The sequence below is a fragment of the Hydractinia symbiolongicarpus genome, chromosome 9 (genome assembly GCF_029227915.1).
Source record: "Hydractinia symbiolongicarpus strain clone_291-10 chromosome 9, HSymV2.1, whole genome shotgun sequence".
NCBI classification, from domain to species: Eukaryota; Metazoa; Cnidaria; class Hydrozoa; order Anthoathecata; family Hydractiniidae; genus Hydractinia; species Hydractinia symbiolongicarpus.
The window spans coordinates 21,509,933-21,527,997 of NC_079883.1; the positions used below are offsets into that span (position 1 = coordinate 21,509,933).

Below are 18,065 nucleotides of genomic sequence, written 5' to 3' on the forward strand. Positions count from 1 at the left end.
ATTCAGCTTTACGTGAGTTTTATACCAGGTTGGTCTATTTTCTCGTCGAGCTGGTATTTCACATTTAGATTTGAAAGCAGACATAGTTTAAGGACAAAGCTCACCAATTCAACTCTAACCAAAACTTCACAGCAAATGTTAATAAGCTGGTAGGGCTGATTACCGGTTACAGCCTTTCCGGTTATAATTTCTCACTTTCACAGCAAGTGTTAAACTGGTAGGGCTGGTTTACCGGATTGGTACAGCCTTCACCGTGCTGTCTTATATACCTTTTAACTCTCTTTGTTAGTTATACTTTTCCCTAAAACTTAAACTCAGGGACCTAGAAAATATGTGAGTTTTTTTATCTCATTATTTTATCTCATTATGCTTATCCCACACAAGACTTTCTTGAATTTTCATTTCATCCATTAATAATATTGCATATTTCTCATGTGGTTGGAATTTGAAGACCATATTACACAATTCCTGGATAACGTCTTTGTTAAAACCTTGCTTTGGACGAATATAGTTCTTGTAGTCCCTTAAACGACGTCTACTAGGGAGTACCAAGAAACCACTGTCTTTCTTATCGTCAACACGAATCTCATCATAAAAGGCGGGGGATTTTGCAGCTAAACCCAAGCAGTAACGAATGATCATAGGATGATAGCGAACACCAGTTTTCGATGATGATAAATATTTCTGCTGCTCTTCCCAAAAAAATTTCATGAATGGTGGTATCTTGCGATTAGTTGTTGACATAATTTTTATGAAATCATCACCAATACTTTTTTGGACTGGAACTGCACAAGTGGAAATTTCATCTTGCATTTTCTTTAACTCTTCCTTTAATTCTTTATTTTCCAACCGGTGATTTTGAAGGGTTTTTATGATTCGGTCTGGAGAAGTCATGGAAATTGTGCTTTAAGTTTGGCAGGTGAAATTAAATTGGCTCTTTTCCTTTTCAAACTTAGGCTTTCTTTTGACTCCGACCTAACACATTCCAAGCATTTTTCAGAAAAAGGTGGAATAAGAACTATGCAATTTGGAGATCGATACCATTTGCTTTGATGAAGAGGTGCACTAGTACTATCCTTGATGTTAAATACTTTTGGAACACAGTGCTCAAGACAGCTACCAGCAAAGTGGTCTGTCAAATCTGGGCATAATTTCAAATCCATAATTAATCTTGTTAAATATGTGATTGTAATAAGTTTTAGTGATTGAGAATAAATGTCGTGTTTAGCAGGAACAGACCATAATAAAACACGAACAGTAAAAACAAGATTATTATCAACATATATCTCATACTTTGCAACTGAGTGGATAGCATCATGACAGGCAAAAGAAGCACAATCACTTGTATAGGTAAAACTCCAACCGACTAATTTCAATAACTGAGTTTTAGAAATAAAATCTGTAAATGACTTGTACTGATCAGTAATGTCATTTTCCACTGGTTCAATTTTTTTCTGCAAAATTGATTGTGCTGATTGACGAGGCTTAGAAGATGTGAAGGATGAAGGAAAACTTTTGATAGGAAGGTTTATTGTGGGGATAGCACCGGGAACAAGTGTGGTTCTGCTAGAGTGGTTACGATTCATTTGATCTTCGCTGAAGTGCTTTTCACAAATATATATTTTCTTTCTTTGAATTCTATCCCTTAGAGCATGATCAACTTCCCTATCTCTTATCACAACATCAACTAACTTTTCTCTCCACGACTTGTCAAATTGATTCTCACCAGCAGGAACTTTAAAAATAGATAGACCTTTATATTTAGCCCTTCGTGAAACTGTGCAACCGTATATAGAGCAATTTTCGCCAGGCATGTTGAAAATAATTCTGTTTAAATGTTTGTTAATCCTATGTTGTTTACAGTAACTAACCACTTAAATGCGCCATTTTTCAACACGAGCGTGCAGTCAAAGCACTGGGTACGAGGTATATTCTGCTAACAAAAACATAAACAATAGAGCCGCGCGATTCACCAGACATCTCTTTTTCTTATGACTATGAAAAAACGTATAGCTAGCTAGCACACCTGAAAATAACTGCTGCGGTTGCTTTTCTAATTTTTTTGCTTAAGGCCGTTTCACATTACAGAAATATATTGAATCCAATATATTGGAAATTATTGATAACTATTGAAAAATATTGCCTCAATTAATTGACATAATGTGAAACCAACTTTTGAAACACGTTCGAAAAAACATTACGCAATCGCTTTCAATACTTGTCAAGACTTTTTAATTCAAACACGGTTTGAATTAAAAAATATTGCAAGGGAAATTCTTTTGTTGTGAGAAGACTCAATTGTTCTCCGAACAATAGAAAAATCGAATCAGCAAAGTATTCGAAATTTGTCCGTCTGAAATAAACAGTAAATGAAACATACGATCGAAGATAAAAGATGGAGCAAAATAACATTTATTATTTTGAAAGTCAGCCACACGATTTTGCTACGAATGATCAAATACTATTTCCTCAAGCTACGACGCAACAGCAACATGCCGCACATGTCTTCACTCAGAGCTCACCAAAACCAACCTCGTCAATCTTGAGCCAAAACACACAAATATTCAGTCAGAGCGTGCCACAGCAACTTCAACCTTCACTCAGCCCCGTATTACAAAATCCAGAAGATGAAACTTCTGCGAAACCTCAGAAGCGAGGAAGAAAAGGCTTGAAACATGAGAAAGTTTGGAGTAGTGGTGAAACTGAACATTTGATAAATTTGTGGTCACAACACGAAGTTCTATACAAAGTTAGTTGCCCAGGATATATGGACAAAAACAAAAAACAACTGGCACTTGTAGCGATTGCAGCCGAGCTAAATTGTAGCGAGAGTGAAGTACAAAAGAAGATGCACAGCATGAAGACTTATTATGGGACATTACGTCAGAATTATGAGGAATCGAAGAGGAAAAGTGGAAGCGGGAGAGCTGATTTGAAGAAGCCTAATGGCCTTGGTATGCACTTATGGAATTTTTGAACGATAACTTGACTTCCAAGCGCACATATTCCAACATGAGACAAAACGAGGCTTTTCAGACATTTTGAATTACAACAAAATTTAAATGGACATTTAAAGAGACATTTAAAGAGACAATTTGCAATAATTCGAAATATTTTCCAATATAATGAATTCAATAATTTTCAATTGATATCATTATTCATAAATATATTGCTGTCAATATTTTTCTATATATTGCTGTAATGTGAAACGGCCTTTACACATGCACTTTATACGGCAATCTGTGACCACATTCAAATGGCTATATATGGATCAAAACATTACGTCATGTGCAATAATGGTAGAGTAACCGTTATCTCGCGCAACTGATACATACTTTTGACAATGACTTCAAAGATGGCGGACGTCTTTCCGTTAACGGTAAATCGGCAAATTTATTTCTGCATTGTCTCTACGCATAGAATTGCTGAAACATATTGATTAATGCACGAGAAGTTTACGATACGTTAAAAGAAGAAGATGAACAGAAAGGATAATGAAGTTAATGAAGTTAATGAAGTTAGCAACACAAATGGGAATGCAAATACAAATGGTATTGACGAATTGCGATTTCCGTGTCACCAGTGCCACAAACGTTTCAGAACCCACAGAGGAGTGCTCCAACATTTGCGGCAATGCAAAGTTAAAATTGGACTTCCAGCAGAAGAACAATCTACAGACCCTCGAAATGATATGAATGAACGCATTCTACAACAAACGCAACCAGAACGGTTTTATTGGGGTAACGTTAGAGGTACAGATGCGATTGATCAAATTAATTCTTGTTATGAGAAAATTGTATTTTGGAGGCGAAATTTGTTCATGCTTCCAAATGGTGCTACTGGAAAAAACTTTCTTCGAGAAGTAACTAGACTATTGAATAGCTGGGTGGAAAATAGCCCAATCAAATGTATTGCGTTAAAAGCAGTACACGTAATGCCAGCTCTATTACTTCAGAAGCCGTCAAAAAACTCGAAAAGCAAAGACCATGTTAACGCATTACAACGAAGACTAGAATGGTGGAACAAAGGCGATTTTCAAGCACTCTGCGATGAATGTGAAATGCTTCAATCACGATTGCCTAAACCAACCGAGAGAAGAAGCATAGAAGTTGTTTCGAGAAAGTTTAGAGATCTCATGCAGATTGGAAATGTGAATGGAGCAATCAAATTACTAACAAATAACATGGCAGGTGGCATTCTTCCTTTAAATGACGAAACATTCAATTTATTACGAGTTAAACATCCACCAGGCGAACAAGCGAAGGAAGACGTTATATTGCAAGGACCGTTATCAATGGTTAATCCGATTGTATATGACGTCATTGATGACACGTACGTATTGAAAGCAGCTCAAGTAACAAAAGGAGGCTCCGGGCCTTCTGGGATGGACGCAGATGGATGGAGAAAGCCTTTAACTTCAAAGGTTTTCGGTGAATGCGGTTTGGATTTAAGAAGAGCTATAGCCAACGTTATAAAGAAGTTATGTATAGAAAATGTTGAAGATCAATCGCTTGAAGCATTTACTGCTTGCAGACTCGTACCTCTAGACAAAAAACCTGGAGTAAGACCAATTGGTGTTGGAGAAGTCTTGCGAAGAATATGTGGCAAGGTAGTGATGGCAGTTCTTCAGAAAGACGTCCTTAAATCAAGTGCGGAAATTCAGATGTGCTCGGGTCAGAAGTCTGGCAGTGAAGCGGCAATCCACGCGATGAGGGAGGTATTTGACAGTGAAGAAACAGAGGCTGTTTTACTTGTTGATGCAGCAAATGCCTTCAATAGTATCAACAGAGAAGCACTCCTGCACAACGTCAAGATTGTTTGCCCGACTATTGCATGTTATGTCATCAATTGCTATAGATTTCATGCGAGGCTTTTCATCATTGGAAGTAAAGAAATAAGATCCAAGGAGGGTACTACGCAGGGTGATCCGCTAGGGATGGCAATATACGCAATTGGTCTAACACCCCTACTTAATCTGATGGCTGACGAAATATTTGAAACTACTGTTGCTGCTTTCGCTGATGACGTTAGTGCAGGTGGAAAATGTAGAAATTTGAAAGTTTGGTGGGATAGATTGATGCAAATTGGACCATTGTTCGGTTACAATCCACAACCTCACAAATCTTGCCTAATTGTAAAACCAGGACACGAACAACTGGCGAAAGCGACTTTTGAGGGCACGAATATCCAGATATGTACTGATGGTGAAAGACATCTTGGCGCCTCGATCGGAAGTGACAGCTTCAGGAAGGAGTACTGTGAAAAAATGGTAACGAACTGGGTGAAGGAGATATCTTTACTTTCAGATATTGCGCTATCACAGCCACAAGCTGCTTATGCCTGTTACACAAGTGGTTATCAACACAAATTTTCATTCTTTCTCAGAACAATACCTGGGATTGAGAAGTATCTGAATCCACTTGAAGAAATCATACGACATCGATTGCTACCTGCTATTACTGGTGGACACATTGTAAACGATGATGAACGCACACTCCTGTCTTTGCCTCCTCGACTTGGTGGTTTGGGAATTATCAATCCCATTGAACGAGCGCCCACAGAGCTACGAAACTCAGAAAGCATAACTGCTTCTTTGAAGAACGTAATTCTTCGTAAAAATGTTGTTGATGAAGAAATAGTATCATTGACGGCAGTAAAAAACAACCGGAGACAACAGAATCTGGAAAAGTTGAAAAATCTACAATTACGTATGACACCTGAAGCTGCACGATTGAACGAGTCAAATATGGAGAGTGGTGTATCAAATTGGCTTACAACTTTACCAATTAAAGAGCTGAACTATGATCTGAACAAGGAGCAGTTTTTTGACGCTCTACGTTTGCGATACGATTGGACAATCCCGAAACTTCCATCAGAATGCGTGTGTGGAAGCAAATTTAATGTTACACATGCGCTATCATGCAAGAAAGGTGGCTACGTCTCTTTACGACACAATGAGATACGAGATATTACAGGTAAATTACTGGAGGAAGTATGTAAAGATGTGAGAAAGGAACCATTGCTGTTACGTTTAAGCGGTGAAAGAATCCATCAAAACGGTATTTTATCACAGGAAGCACGATTAGACGTCAGCGCAGTCGGTTTTTGGACCCCTGGTCAACGAGTATTTTTAGATGTACGGGTCTTTGACCTCAACGCTCTGAGATACAAGGGTCTTTCTCTTGACAAATGCTTCAAGAAAAACGAAGAAGAGAAGAAGAGAGGATACAATGAAAGAGTTATGCAAGTAGAAAATGGAACATTAACTCCCCTTGTTTTTGCAACAAACGGTGGTATGGGAAGAGAGTGTAAACGTTTTTATCAGAGACTGTCTGAAATGATTTCAGAAAAAAGAAACATCAGATTCGCAGAAGCCACGAAGTTTATTAGAACTAAAATTTCCTTTAGTCTGCTGCGATCAACACTACTTTGCCTGAGAGGTTGCAGATCCTTCGCTCGGGACCACCAGCTGACAGATATGGAACTCGGAAATGTTGTATCACTCATTCGATCCTGAATAATCAAGTGTGTTAATTATAAGTGAAACCATGTTGACCTGTAAATTGTTAATAACTTTTTATTTTATTTTGGTGTTGTTGTAAGTTTATTTATTTATTTGTGGCAAATATATGTAAAAGTGAGACAGACAAAAAAAAAAAAAAAAAATTAAAAAAACTGATACAACAACAAGCCAGAGCGAAAGCGAAATGCACAGCAGGAACAGTGGAAGCACTGCTGCCTAACAGAAGCTTTTGAGAGTATCTTGAGATAGAAATAAACTAAGGAAGATTTATTATTTATTTACTAAACATAGATCATTCTCCTTTATAGTTACTCTGGATGGTTGAAAGTTTCTGTGTCAGACTCGGTGCTCTACCACCACTGCCATGGATAGATTACCACTTCGGAATTATCCAACCGCAGAAGCAGATGTACGGTCAACGTCACTTCCATTGGTATGTAGTGCTGTGTCTCCTTTAGCATTGCTCTTGAATTTTATATGAAGTTAACTTTCCATGTTTTTAAGCTAAGCATTTATTATTTTTCCAACCTTGAATACATTTTTTATCATTATTTAATAGTCTGGTGATGATGGTGAAGCTCCGAGCACTCACATGCCAAAGTTACAAGCCCAGGTTAGTGTTTTTGGACAACATTTTCTAACGTGTTGCAGTGCAAAATGTTTTTTTTTAGTCTTGTTTGTGTTACTTACTTTCATTTAGAATTGAATTCTGTCTTTGAATTTGTTATATATTTCTAATAACTTTGAAACTCTTCTTTAGGAAGAGCCGTCAATTGACGATGATGAGAGAGACAAAGAACGTTCAAGTCAAGGTAGGTCATCAAGAAGTATTTACAAGATTTGCTGAGTCAATATTATATGGTGCATCTTTTTAGTGAACTTTTATACCATGCATTGGCTGATTACAGAACTGTACTTATACAGTATCAGTTTCTGACCTTACCCCTGAATTTCGCATATGCAGATATGCTGTTGTATTTATTTCCGATCTTGTCACATTGTACCACCTGTTAAAGTCTACCTAAGAATTTTGCAATAATTTAGGTGATCAATTGAGAAATGCTTTAACTCGATTGCAAAAATGTCAAGATGGTATTGCTTTTGAAATGGATTTCACTCAAGATGCGAAAGGGATACTTTTAACATTCAGTAGTATGTTGAATGCTGAGGATACACTACTTTCTTTAGCAACAGATGATGATGTGGATGGTATTTTTTTGTGTTGTGTTGTTCATGCTGATGCTGAACAATCAATGGCAAGATATTTTGAATATGGTGCTTTTGCTGGTTTTTACAAAAATGTTATGTCTGAAAAAATCAGAAGTCGATATTCATGAAATGTTTTGCCTTATAATGTTTATACCGCCCAAGATGTCATGGTAGAGAAACAACGTGCTGATACTCTATACGCAAAGAGACGAATTGGTATGTATAAAAATACATATTTTACATTTACAGTTTTCAATAGTTGATTGGTTGAATTATTACAAAATTGTACTCTATATTCAGATAAGCCGAAGAAAGAATACAAAAATTTTGCAAGGAAAATCTATCAGCGTTCTTCCACTGGTATTGCTTCTTGTTTGTCAAATATCCTTCAAGAAATAAAAGGGCAAAAAGTCAATTGTGATCTTGTTGTGTGCATGGTTTTACAGAAACGACAAAGCTGGGATGAAAAGTTTGACTCTCATGGACATAGCAAACAAAAGTAAGTATGACAATAAAGCTATGTTTACAAAACAAGTTTACATGAATTAATTACATGAATTATGTAATTCACAGCTTGATGCCCATTATTTTTTGTAACCCTATTTCATATTTTCTACCATTCATTGTAAGGATGTTCCCATAGAATATTAAAAACCTTTCCACAGGTATTTTGTTTCAAATGACAGCATAACAGATTGGGAATCCTCTCTGAAGCAATATAGATCTAATCCAGTTGAAGCTGTCACAAATCCTTACTGTAACTTATTCGACTCAATGGAAGATGAAAGGATTTTATCCTTGGAGGAGCAGCTGAATATTTTATCATCTATTCCTAATCATCACAAATGGATGTGGCCTGGAAAAAAAGTACATAGTTTGAGGTTTGAGCAGCGCTTTTCTAATAGCTCACGCTGGTTTCCTGGCTCACCAAGAAGCCGTATTATTCAAGCAATATACAATGACGACGAAACAAGTGTGGTAATTCCTTGTCTGCAAAATATCCTTGGTGAAAAAGTTTGTTTCAATTATAAACCAAAGAGAAAAAGTCAGAAACCAAAGCCAAAAAAATGTAGGGCTGGTGGTAATCTATGTGAAGCATTGGGAATCTCTAGGGAAGAGGTGTGTACATTCTGTAGGCAATATTCTGTTGCTTGGACTGGTTGCTTGCTGTATCTATAAAACTGTTTGACAGTTGGAATTATTTCTACGTACTTCCAGAACCAATGAACATCCCAAACAATTACTTTTATTATTAAATACTTCAGGCTCGAGCTATTCATGAAGGAGTTTTCATGAAGGAGTTTTGGAAGAAATGGGTTCATTTGTCTTCAACAGTGGTGAGTGTTAACGTGATAGTTATGTCATTGATTTATGCAAATATGAGTTTGTTTCCCCCAAAATAGAAAGTGTGTGAATTCATTATATAACAGTTCATTATATTCATTCTGAGTTTAGTAATATTATTTCGAATTCATTTTTTTTATTAGAATGTGAATGTTAATCGTATGGATGCAAGTAGGGACAGTGACCAAGATAATCAAGTATGTTTCATTTATAACACTTTGCTTTTGTGATTTGTGATATGTTTTGATATTATGTGGTTTAATTTGATTATTAGGTTGACAATGTTAATGAATCTACAGCTTCTGTTGATGTTGTGAACAACAACAATGATAGGGAATTGGAGAACCAAGTAATAAGATTTTTCTATTTATTTGAACAACATGCACATTGATAGGTATTTGAGTGATTGATAGGTATTAATATTTCTGTTTTTTTAGGTAGGCGTTTCAACTGAAAATTTCAATGACACGGTTGTAGCAGAATCTGGAAACGGATTGGAGGTGAGTAGAGAATAAAAGATCACAGTATCACAACTTATTCGGTATTTGAATGTTGTTTATCTACATTTTTAGAATGAAGTAAATTTAACTAGCCAACTCAGGCAGTCACTTTACGCCTATTTTTGTGGTGAATTGTTCAGACGTGGAACGATTGCCTGGCGTGTGTCGACAGAACTGGAATCAGTAATGTTAATGAATGCATATCATTGTGAATCTGGAGATTTTTTGGTAAGTATACTGTTTTTGTAAAGACAGACAGATTTATTTAAGGTTTCTCACTCCGTGGACCAAAATGCATTCTGTCCTCTTGAACTAAGGTATATCAATTCATGTACAATTCATAATTTGTTCTATAGTGTTATTTCTATTTGTTTAGCCCTATGTGTTTGTTCACGTCTCTGTCAACCTCATCGATGAGCAATACGTTTACAGTTGTACTTGTTTGACATTTTCAACGAATCTATCACCTTATGATGGTTTAATATCCACTTGCTGTCATTGCAGACTGTTGAAGGAGAGCATGAGTAACAAAATTTCGTCACTTTTTATCAATATGTCAAAAGTTGAGGATGCGAAACGGTTGCACCAAGTCGAAGTCTTGCAACTTGCTTCTAAATCAGGTGTCGATAGGTTTTCTGTAACGGTGAATGGTATTGATGCGGAATTAGTTACGTTATTCTATTCGACTGGAACTGGGAAAACTGTTGTAAAATGTCATTCGTCCAAATGTCAACGTGAACAAGGTTCGTGTAGAGATGTCAAACGTCTGTTCAACAATGCTACCCTCTGTCCACATTTATCCGTATTTCAATCGTTTTATTCACAACAAGTTCGTCTGTCGTGTGAAGGTTTAGATGACGATAATGAAGATGAAGACGACATGACTGACGGTTTAGATGAAGAGGATTGCACACTCATGGCAGCTGAGGTAAGTTCTTATTATTTTTTAAATTCGTTGGTTAACTATGTTCAAAATTTAACAGTCTTGTAAACCTGTAAATACAGGATTAGGGAAAGAAAAACCTAACTGAGAAACAAATATTAACAGTTTGTAATCCAATTACGTTTGGATCCTATTAACCATCTTCAAAACTTTTTTATTATTTAACTATTTTTTCAATTATAGTCATACTTTTTCACTTTTAGTGGGAAAAAAGTATTTGATGTAAGTACTGGAGTTTGGAATTTTGCATCATCTTCTCCAAGCCAAGTGACTGTTGACGCAGATCGTTCCAGCGAGGTATATGTCAACAACGTACAACAAAGATGGAGCACAGGATTATCGGACCTGATATATTTTCCAAATATTGATTCTGAACAATGCAACTGTGGGGTACGTAGCTATTGAGTCGTCAAAGTTTATATTTTTCAGTGGTGAGTGTGTACTAATTTAATTAACACTTTACTGTACTGAAATAAGTGTAATTGGTTTTCTGTTATTAAAGGCTGGCTGGACATCTTCTGAAAATGCAGACGGGATAGTTATATTATCACATGCCAGCAATCTATTTACTGACAGAGGTGTGCGAAAATGCTTAATCAAACGCAGAATTTGTTTGGCCAGGAACTGCTCAAAACAATGGGATGGTGCAAATGACTCAGTATTCCAACTGTCGAATAGTACATGCGCTGGGTATGAGCTGGGTAAGAACCTGAATGATTTTTCTCTTATCAATTTGTGATTTCGAGAATGTTACATATCAATGATATTTTTATATAGGGTGGGAGTTCGTTGACTGTGTCATAAATTCAAAGATGACGTTTAGTGGTTTTGTTTCTTGTTGTCAGGAGAAGTGTAAAATCCAAGATTCGTACTTTATGAATGTTAACACGTTCATAAATTGGTTTTTTGGTTGGGCATCCAGAATGCGCATCGATTTTAGACAACCCTGTCCTGGTTGTGATGGACCATCTCCGATTGTTGCATGCGACGGCACCAAAATTGGTTTAAACTTTCAAAAATGTCAGTGTTTCTCCTATTGAAAAACCGACTAAGAGCGCACCGACAACCGTGAAAGGAAGCCGATTAGATCGGTGCTTTTTGCATCCTGATCAGAAGTCACCGTCTTCCAACAAAGCGTTTGCTGCAGCACGACTGTTTTTGAAACGTGCAAATATATCGCTCCCATTACGACAGGCATATGCTGCTGTATTCAAACTGTTATCATACGACTCTTGTATTGACACTTTCATACCGGTTAAAATTTGTCATTCTTTAGAAAATTATTTAGAAGTTTCTGACATGGGTTTAAGCACGGATACCTCTAAAAGTGATTTTGTGCACAAGTTAAGACATTACAACTCAGAAATTGCAACGTTGATTTTCAACGTTGATTAACATTACCTGGAAAAGACATTATTCAATTGCTGCAACATTGTTGTTCCTTGGTGAAACGTTTGAGCTACGTCGACCCAGAACCTGCTATACCGATGGAAGGTACGTACAACCCACCGAAATACGGGCGCGCATACTACTTCAGTCAACATGGCATGCAATTGCGTGAGATTCGTAGTTTTCCAGTTGATGACAAAAACGCGCAAAAAAGTTCCCACAAGTAAGCAAAAAGGGGGTTTCGTACCTTTTTTTGTGGTTCTGTCCGAAACATGGTCATTGTCTCGGTTATCATATCATTCCCGGTTCAGAAGGAAGAAAAGATCCCGCTGCTTCCTCGTATGCATACTGTGAAAAAGCGCCAGAAGTTGTGGTGTACGATTTCACATGCAGTTTGTCAGAATACGTCCACAACAGGGAGTCCGGTTTTTTCAAAGAAACTAGATTTTTGATGATGTTTTCCACGGCTACACACACTCATGCTCGCCTTCATTCAGATATAACGGGTTAACCGGATTTCAAGCTATAAACTCATCGATCTGTGAACAGTTCAACTCTTTAATGCAGAAAGTCAAAACATCTGCAAAGCTCATGTCACAGACACATTTTACTTTTTATGTTCAATTTTTTATAAATATTTGGAATAAACAAAAAGAGTTGTCACACCAGAGAAAGCACTTGCTGGTGTTAACTAATGATAATAAATTTTTCCAAACAACATGAACGTATTTTATTGTCCAACTCCACACCCATCATGTTCGCGTACCTTATTTGATTAGGACTCATAGTCCTCTATTCGGAAATTTTTCTTCTGAAATATTTCTTTTTAGGCTTAAATTCAAGGAAACAAGACAAATGGAGTGCGCATGACCAATAATATCAAAGCATAGTCCTCTATTCGGAAATTTTTCTTTTGAAATATTTCTTTTTAGGCTTAAATTTAATGAAACAAGACAAACGGAGTGCGCATAACCAATAATATCATAGAATAGTCCCCTATTCAAAATTTTTTCTTCGGAAATATTTCTTTTTAGGCTTAAATTCAACGAAACAAGACAAACGGAGTGCGCATAACCAATAATATCATAGAATAGTCCCCTATTCGAAAATTTTTCTTCGGAAATATTTCTTTTTAGGCTTAAATTCAACGAAACAAGACAAACGGAGTGCGCATAACCAATAATATCATAGCATAGTCTTTTATTCGAAAATTTTTCTTCTGAAATATTTCTTTTTAGGCTTAAATTCAACGAAACAAGACAAACGGAGTGCGCATAACCAATAATATCATAGCATAGTCTTCTATTCGAAAATTTTTCTTCTGAAATATTTCTTTTTAGGCTTAAATTCAACGAAACAAGACAAACGGAGTGCGCATAACCAATAATATCATAGCATAGTCTTCTATTCGAAAATTTTTCTTCTGAAATATTTCTTTTTAGGCTTAAATTTAATGAAACAAGACAAACGGAGTGCGCATAACCAATAATATCATAGCATAGTCCCCTTTTCGGGACCTTTTCGTCTGAAAAATTTCTTCCCAGGTCTAAATTTAATAAAACAAGACGAACGGAGTGCGCATAACCAATAATATCATAGCATAGTCCTCTATTCGGAAATTTTTGTTCTGAAATATTTCTTTTCAGGCTTAAATTCAACGAAACAAGACAAACGGAGTGCGCATAATCAATGATATCATAGCATAGTCCCCTATTCGAAAATTTTTCTTCTGAAATATTTCATTTTAGTTTTAAATTCAAGGAAACAAGACAAACGGAGTGCGCATAATCAATAATATCATAGCATAGTCCTCTATTCGAAAATTTTTCTTCCGAAATATTTCATTTTAGTTTTAAATTCAATGAAACAAGACAAACGGAGTGCGCATAATCAATAATATCATAGAATAGTCCCCTATTCGAAATTTTTTTTTCTGAAATATCTCTTTTCAGGCTTAAATTCAAGGAAACAAGACAAACAGAGTGCCTTGACCTGATTTCTTTCGTAAATGCTCCGCTCCGCGCATAATTTACCAAAACAACCGATGTATGGATTGCTTCTAGGTACGAAAAGTATTTTTCAAAATGTATGACAAACCTTATTTTATTTAAAAAAGTTGACCAATCTTATGTGTATGAACTGCTTCCTAATCTGGAAATTCTTCCCAAATACTCCGCGCAGGCAAAATTTACAACCGAATCTCGATGTATGGTTTACGGGAAATTCTTTACAATTTTTTTTAAAAAGATTCCTGCGTTAAAAATAAAAGTACCATGACATCATAAGTTCTCAGTATTTTAATATTTAAATCTTGAATAACTTGAGAACGAAAAAAGATTTTTTTTAAATTTTAAAGGACTGGATAAACAACTTTTTATCCTCCACAACATAAAATATGATTTTCAATGCAGGAATCCCTTCAAAGGTTTAATTACTCAAAACAAGCTGAAGTATGGATTCCTAAAATAAACTTCTCTAATTTTTTTATTTTTTCGACAAACTTCGTCAGTTTCGCCGCCTTGTAAACGAATAAAACGTGTGTATAAATACTGAACTTAAGTGTAATCTTATAAATACAACCACTAAGAATATAACACAAAAAAAATATCGAGTGTGTCTGTGCTATCATGGTTGGGTTCAAGCATTCGACTATTCGTTTTAACTACAACATTGTAAATTAATACCAATAAAACAAAATAATTTATTTTACATATAACAGAGTTATACTGTATCAAATCATGATGCCTCGCACTTCCAAATTTCTTCACTAAAAATTAAACGATAAACAATAATTAATAAGGATATATTTTCGGTAATACAAAAGGGCCTCTTAATACTTTTTACGAAATTGTGTATCCGCATTTTTTTTATTATTTTAAAAAGTTATGTTAAAAAATAATTATTTGAGGAAACTTTCGGATTGGATGGGAGTAGTTGAAAATAGAACAGACACTCGTTACTATCCCATGATGAAAAAAGGATGGTTAAACCATTTAAAGCATCATCTAAACAAGTATAAAATATTAAATTATAGGCAATTTATTGTGTTCCGTTAACATCAATTTATGAGCCTTTTGTATATGTTTTTGTAAATTATTCAGCTAAAAGTGATAGTACCTTCAACCTACGACACGACATTTACCTTTCATTTTTTTCATAACCAAATTAATATTAAATTAATAAGAAGTTCGGATAGTTTTGATAAATATGTAAGGTATAATTTGACACAAACCTACCATTGGTGGTCCAACCTTGTATTTTCCTTTTAGCATTATAACATTTTTTTAAACATAAAATATGAAAAATTACTGAAAATAGTAAGCTATACATGGTTTTAATATTTATATAAAAGATTAGCAAATATTCAAAAAGTTTCCTCAAATAATTATTTTTAAACATAAAGAAATAGATATAAAAACATATAATGCACAGCAATGCATAAAATAATAATAACCAATGTAAACTTATTTAATTGAACAAATTTCTTTAAACTCTAGGTATTCAAAAAAACTTAACCTATTTTTTTTCATTAAATACTTAATACGCTGCACAGTAGTACAAACTTTTCAGCTACAATCTCTGTTGGTACATATTATACATTTTTATTGTTGTAATTGTGTGTATTTTTAAGGCATACATGATCGAATAGGCACTAGGATTGATTTTTATTAGACAATCTTTTTATTTTTAAGTACAAGTTTAAGCATGGTTAATTGTTAATATATTTTTTATGCCCCTATGTATGTGTGAGGAATGTATGGATGCCGCTTACAAATTGCACATGCTTGTAGGGGTCCACAAATAGGTTTTCTATGTTAGCAGCAATTTAGCTTTTATAATTATTATTGAAATTATTTACCCAGGATAGTCTCTTTAGTTCGTATTGGTATTGCTATCAACGAGGGTACTGTGAAGGGTGTTATAGTGCATTAAAAGCTCCCATTTGAGCTATGAAAGTCATGCAAGCACAGCAATCGCTCAACTAGACAACCGCCTAAAATATCAATCCTATTCTGATGCTGAGCACTAAGCAGAAAGGATAGATTCACACTTTTTTCTAGCATGACTCGGGCAGGGTTTGAACCCAAGACCTACCACTGGAAGCGAACACTCTACCATCATAGGGCTACCTGTCGGTTAGCTTGTAGACTCTCCCTTGCCTCAACAACAGGCCACTATATTGCTTTAAAGCGCAGCACAGTTTTTCACAGTCCCCTGTTTTATGCTACCTTGCCCTTTCTCTTTATAACCCCCCTTTTACATCACTTTTCCCCTTCTTTATACCATTCCACCTAAGTCAAAACATTCCCACTAGAAATGCTGCAAAAACTGCAGGGCTTTTCAGTGGAACTACAATATTTTGAAAAAACTTTAAAATTTTGCCAAATGAAACTCAATTAAAGGACCAAATCAACCTGAACCAATAAGCAGGCTGGGTATGGGATGGTATTATATATACAGATCCAGGGATTCATCATTCTGGGTTTGGTTACAATAAAATAATCTGATGTAACCCTAAAACAATGTTCCCCGTGCCTTATGTTTGTTAAGCTTAATGCCTTGGTTGATTACTTCAAGTACATGCTGACCAAAGTGGATCCCAATTCTATCTAGCCAATCTAGCCATAAAACATCTGATTTGGTATGGCTTAATTCGAGGAATTTTGTGGCGCCTCACTTTAGTGGTTACAACTCTTGCACTTTGTGCAGGACACGAGGGTTCATTTCCCCCTTTGCGACGGTTCAACAAGGGCTAGTGAATATTACCTAAGCCCGGATTAACCCAAGCCATATGAGTGAAATTGGGGAAATTGCACACTGTGTGATGGATGTTGTGGACCGTTGGATGTTGTCAGCAGTTGCCTAGTGGAGCACAAAGCCTAATTGGGTCTGGGTAGCTCAAAATGAGCATTAAATACTCTCTGACACCTCATCTAACCCATGGCCCCTCTTGGAAATAATAGAGAGGGTATATCCCTTAATATTTGAGGCTAGCCATGTAAAATATGCACATCTATTTCATGAATACTTTAGCTGTTCAAAAATAAGCTAAAACCTGATCTCTGATTAGGAAGTGCACGTACTGGCAAGGGCAAAAACCTCACTATCCCTCCTGGTTCGGGGCATGCGATGCTTGGATCAGGGGATCCAATGCCTTGATTATGGGATCCCTGGTTTGTAGGTTGAGCCTACACTTTTGTGATGTTACAGCTCTACTCCAAACTGAGCCTATCCGAGCTAGGAGTGGCCATTCACAAATTGAAATTAGAAATCCTAAAAGTCAATTGAAATTATTTAAGGGGGTGAATGGCTAACAGGCCAATCCTAAATGTCTAACGTCTAGAATTATTTTTGTAAAACACTAAGAAGGGGCCATGGACAATCTGTTTCGGACGTTTTTAGTTAGCTAGCTAGTACGTACAGCTCTCAAGAGGCTAGATAAATAATTAGCTAGCTAGGTTAACCTTTTAAAGTTAACTAAGCTCAGAGGAGTAACCCCTTAGTTCTGTACGAAATTACATCCTTTATTAATTGAAACAGTTATACTTACTATGGTAAACGCAACACACATACAGCAGCTCTGCCATCTTTATTGAATATGCGTATCCACGTCACGTGGCCCAATCCGACGAATCAAATACCAACAGTACGTAATGTCACAGATTGCCCGATAATACCCCTCTACATTTGGGTTGTTTTCCGTAACGGTACCATGTTCAAAATAGATATTTAACCGAATAAGGTTAAACCAAATTACACATTAAACACGGTCAATTTCCTAAGGCATCTTGCCTTGTTGATGAAGTCCTCTTTCGTGATAACAGCTCAGGGGACAAGGTTGTGTCTCAATACACGTTTTTTAAGAACTTACTTAATAAGAACGTCGAGGCTGAGATTTTGCAAAAGTTTAAAACATAAGAAGGTACTTAGCCTGATTTCCAACCTTTTTTTAACCTGACCTTTTTGCAAGAATATAAATAGTATAAAATAATGGTATAAAATATCTCAAAAAAGGTGTATTCAAGTAACGTTGAAGGATTGTTGGCACACGACCCCTTGGTAATGTTTGAAATACGTGTAAATCAATTAAAACCCATGTAAAACGATTTGCACATAAAAAAATAAGGGTCTGTTACATTCAGTGATAACATCTGAT

General features: G+C 35.9%; 3 protein-coding genes across 3 annotated transcripts in view; 1 reads left to right on the forward strand and 2 right to left on the reverse strand.

The window, feature by feature from the left end:
• Nucleotides 1–339, reverse strand: part of LOC130656774 (exonuclease 3'-5' domain-containing protein 2-like) — a 45,510-nt gene extending 45,171 nt beyond the window's left edge. The window contains exon 1 of the mRNA XM_057459695.1: nucleotides 308–339. The gene's annotated coding sequence lies outside the window, so the exon portion shown is untranslated. The remainder of the gene's footprint in view (nucleotides 1–307) is intronic.
• The window catches only part of LOC130656769 (spastin-like), a 52,486-nt gene that overhangs the window by 17,387 nt on the left and 17,034 nt on the right, over nucleotides 1–18,065 (reverse strand). The gene's annotated exons all lie outside the window — the stretch shown is intronic.
• Nucleotides 7,748–10,878, forward strand: LOC130656767 (uncharacterized). Its single transcript, XM_057459683.1, has 10 exons — nucleotides 7,748–7,948; nucleotides 8,033–8,231; nucleotides 8,398–8,851; nucleotides 8,998–9,069; nucleotides 9,220–9,273; nucleotides 9,351–9,425; nucleotides 9,514–9,576; nucleotides 9,649–9,804; nucleotides 9,953–10,504; nucleotides 10,723–10,878. Exons 1-10 carry the CDS (start codon nucleotides 7,900–7,902, stop codon nucleotides 10,738–10,740), a joined length of 1,692 nt encoding a protein of 563 aa, XP_057315666.1. The 5' UTR covers nucleotides 7,748–7,899; the 3' UTR covers nucleotides 10,741–10,878.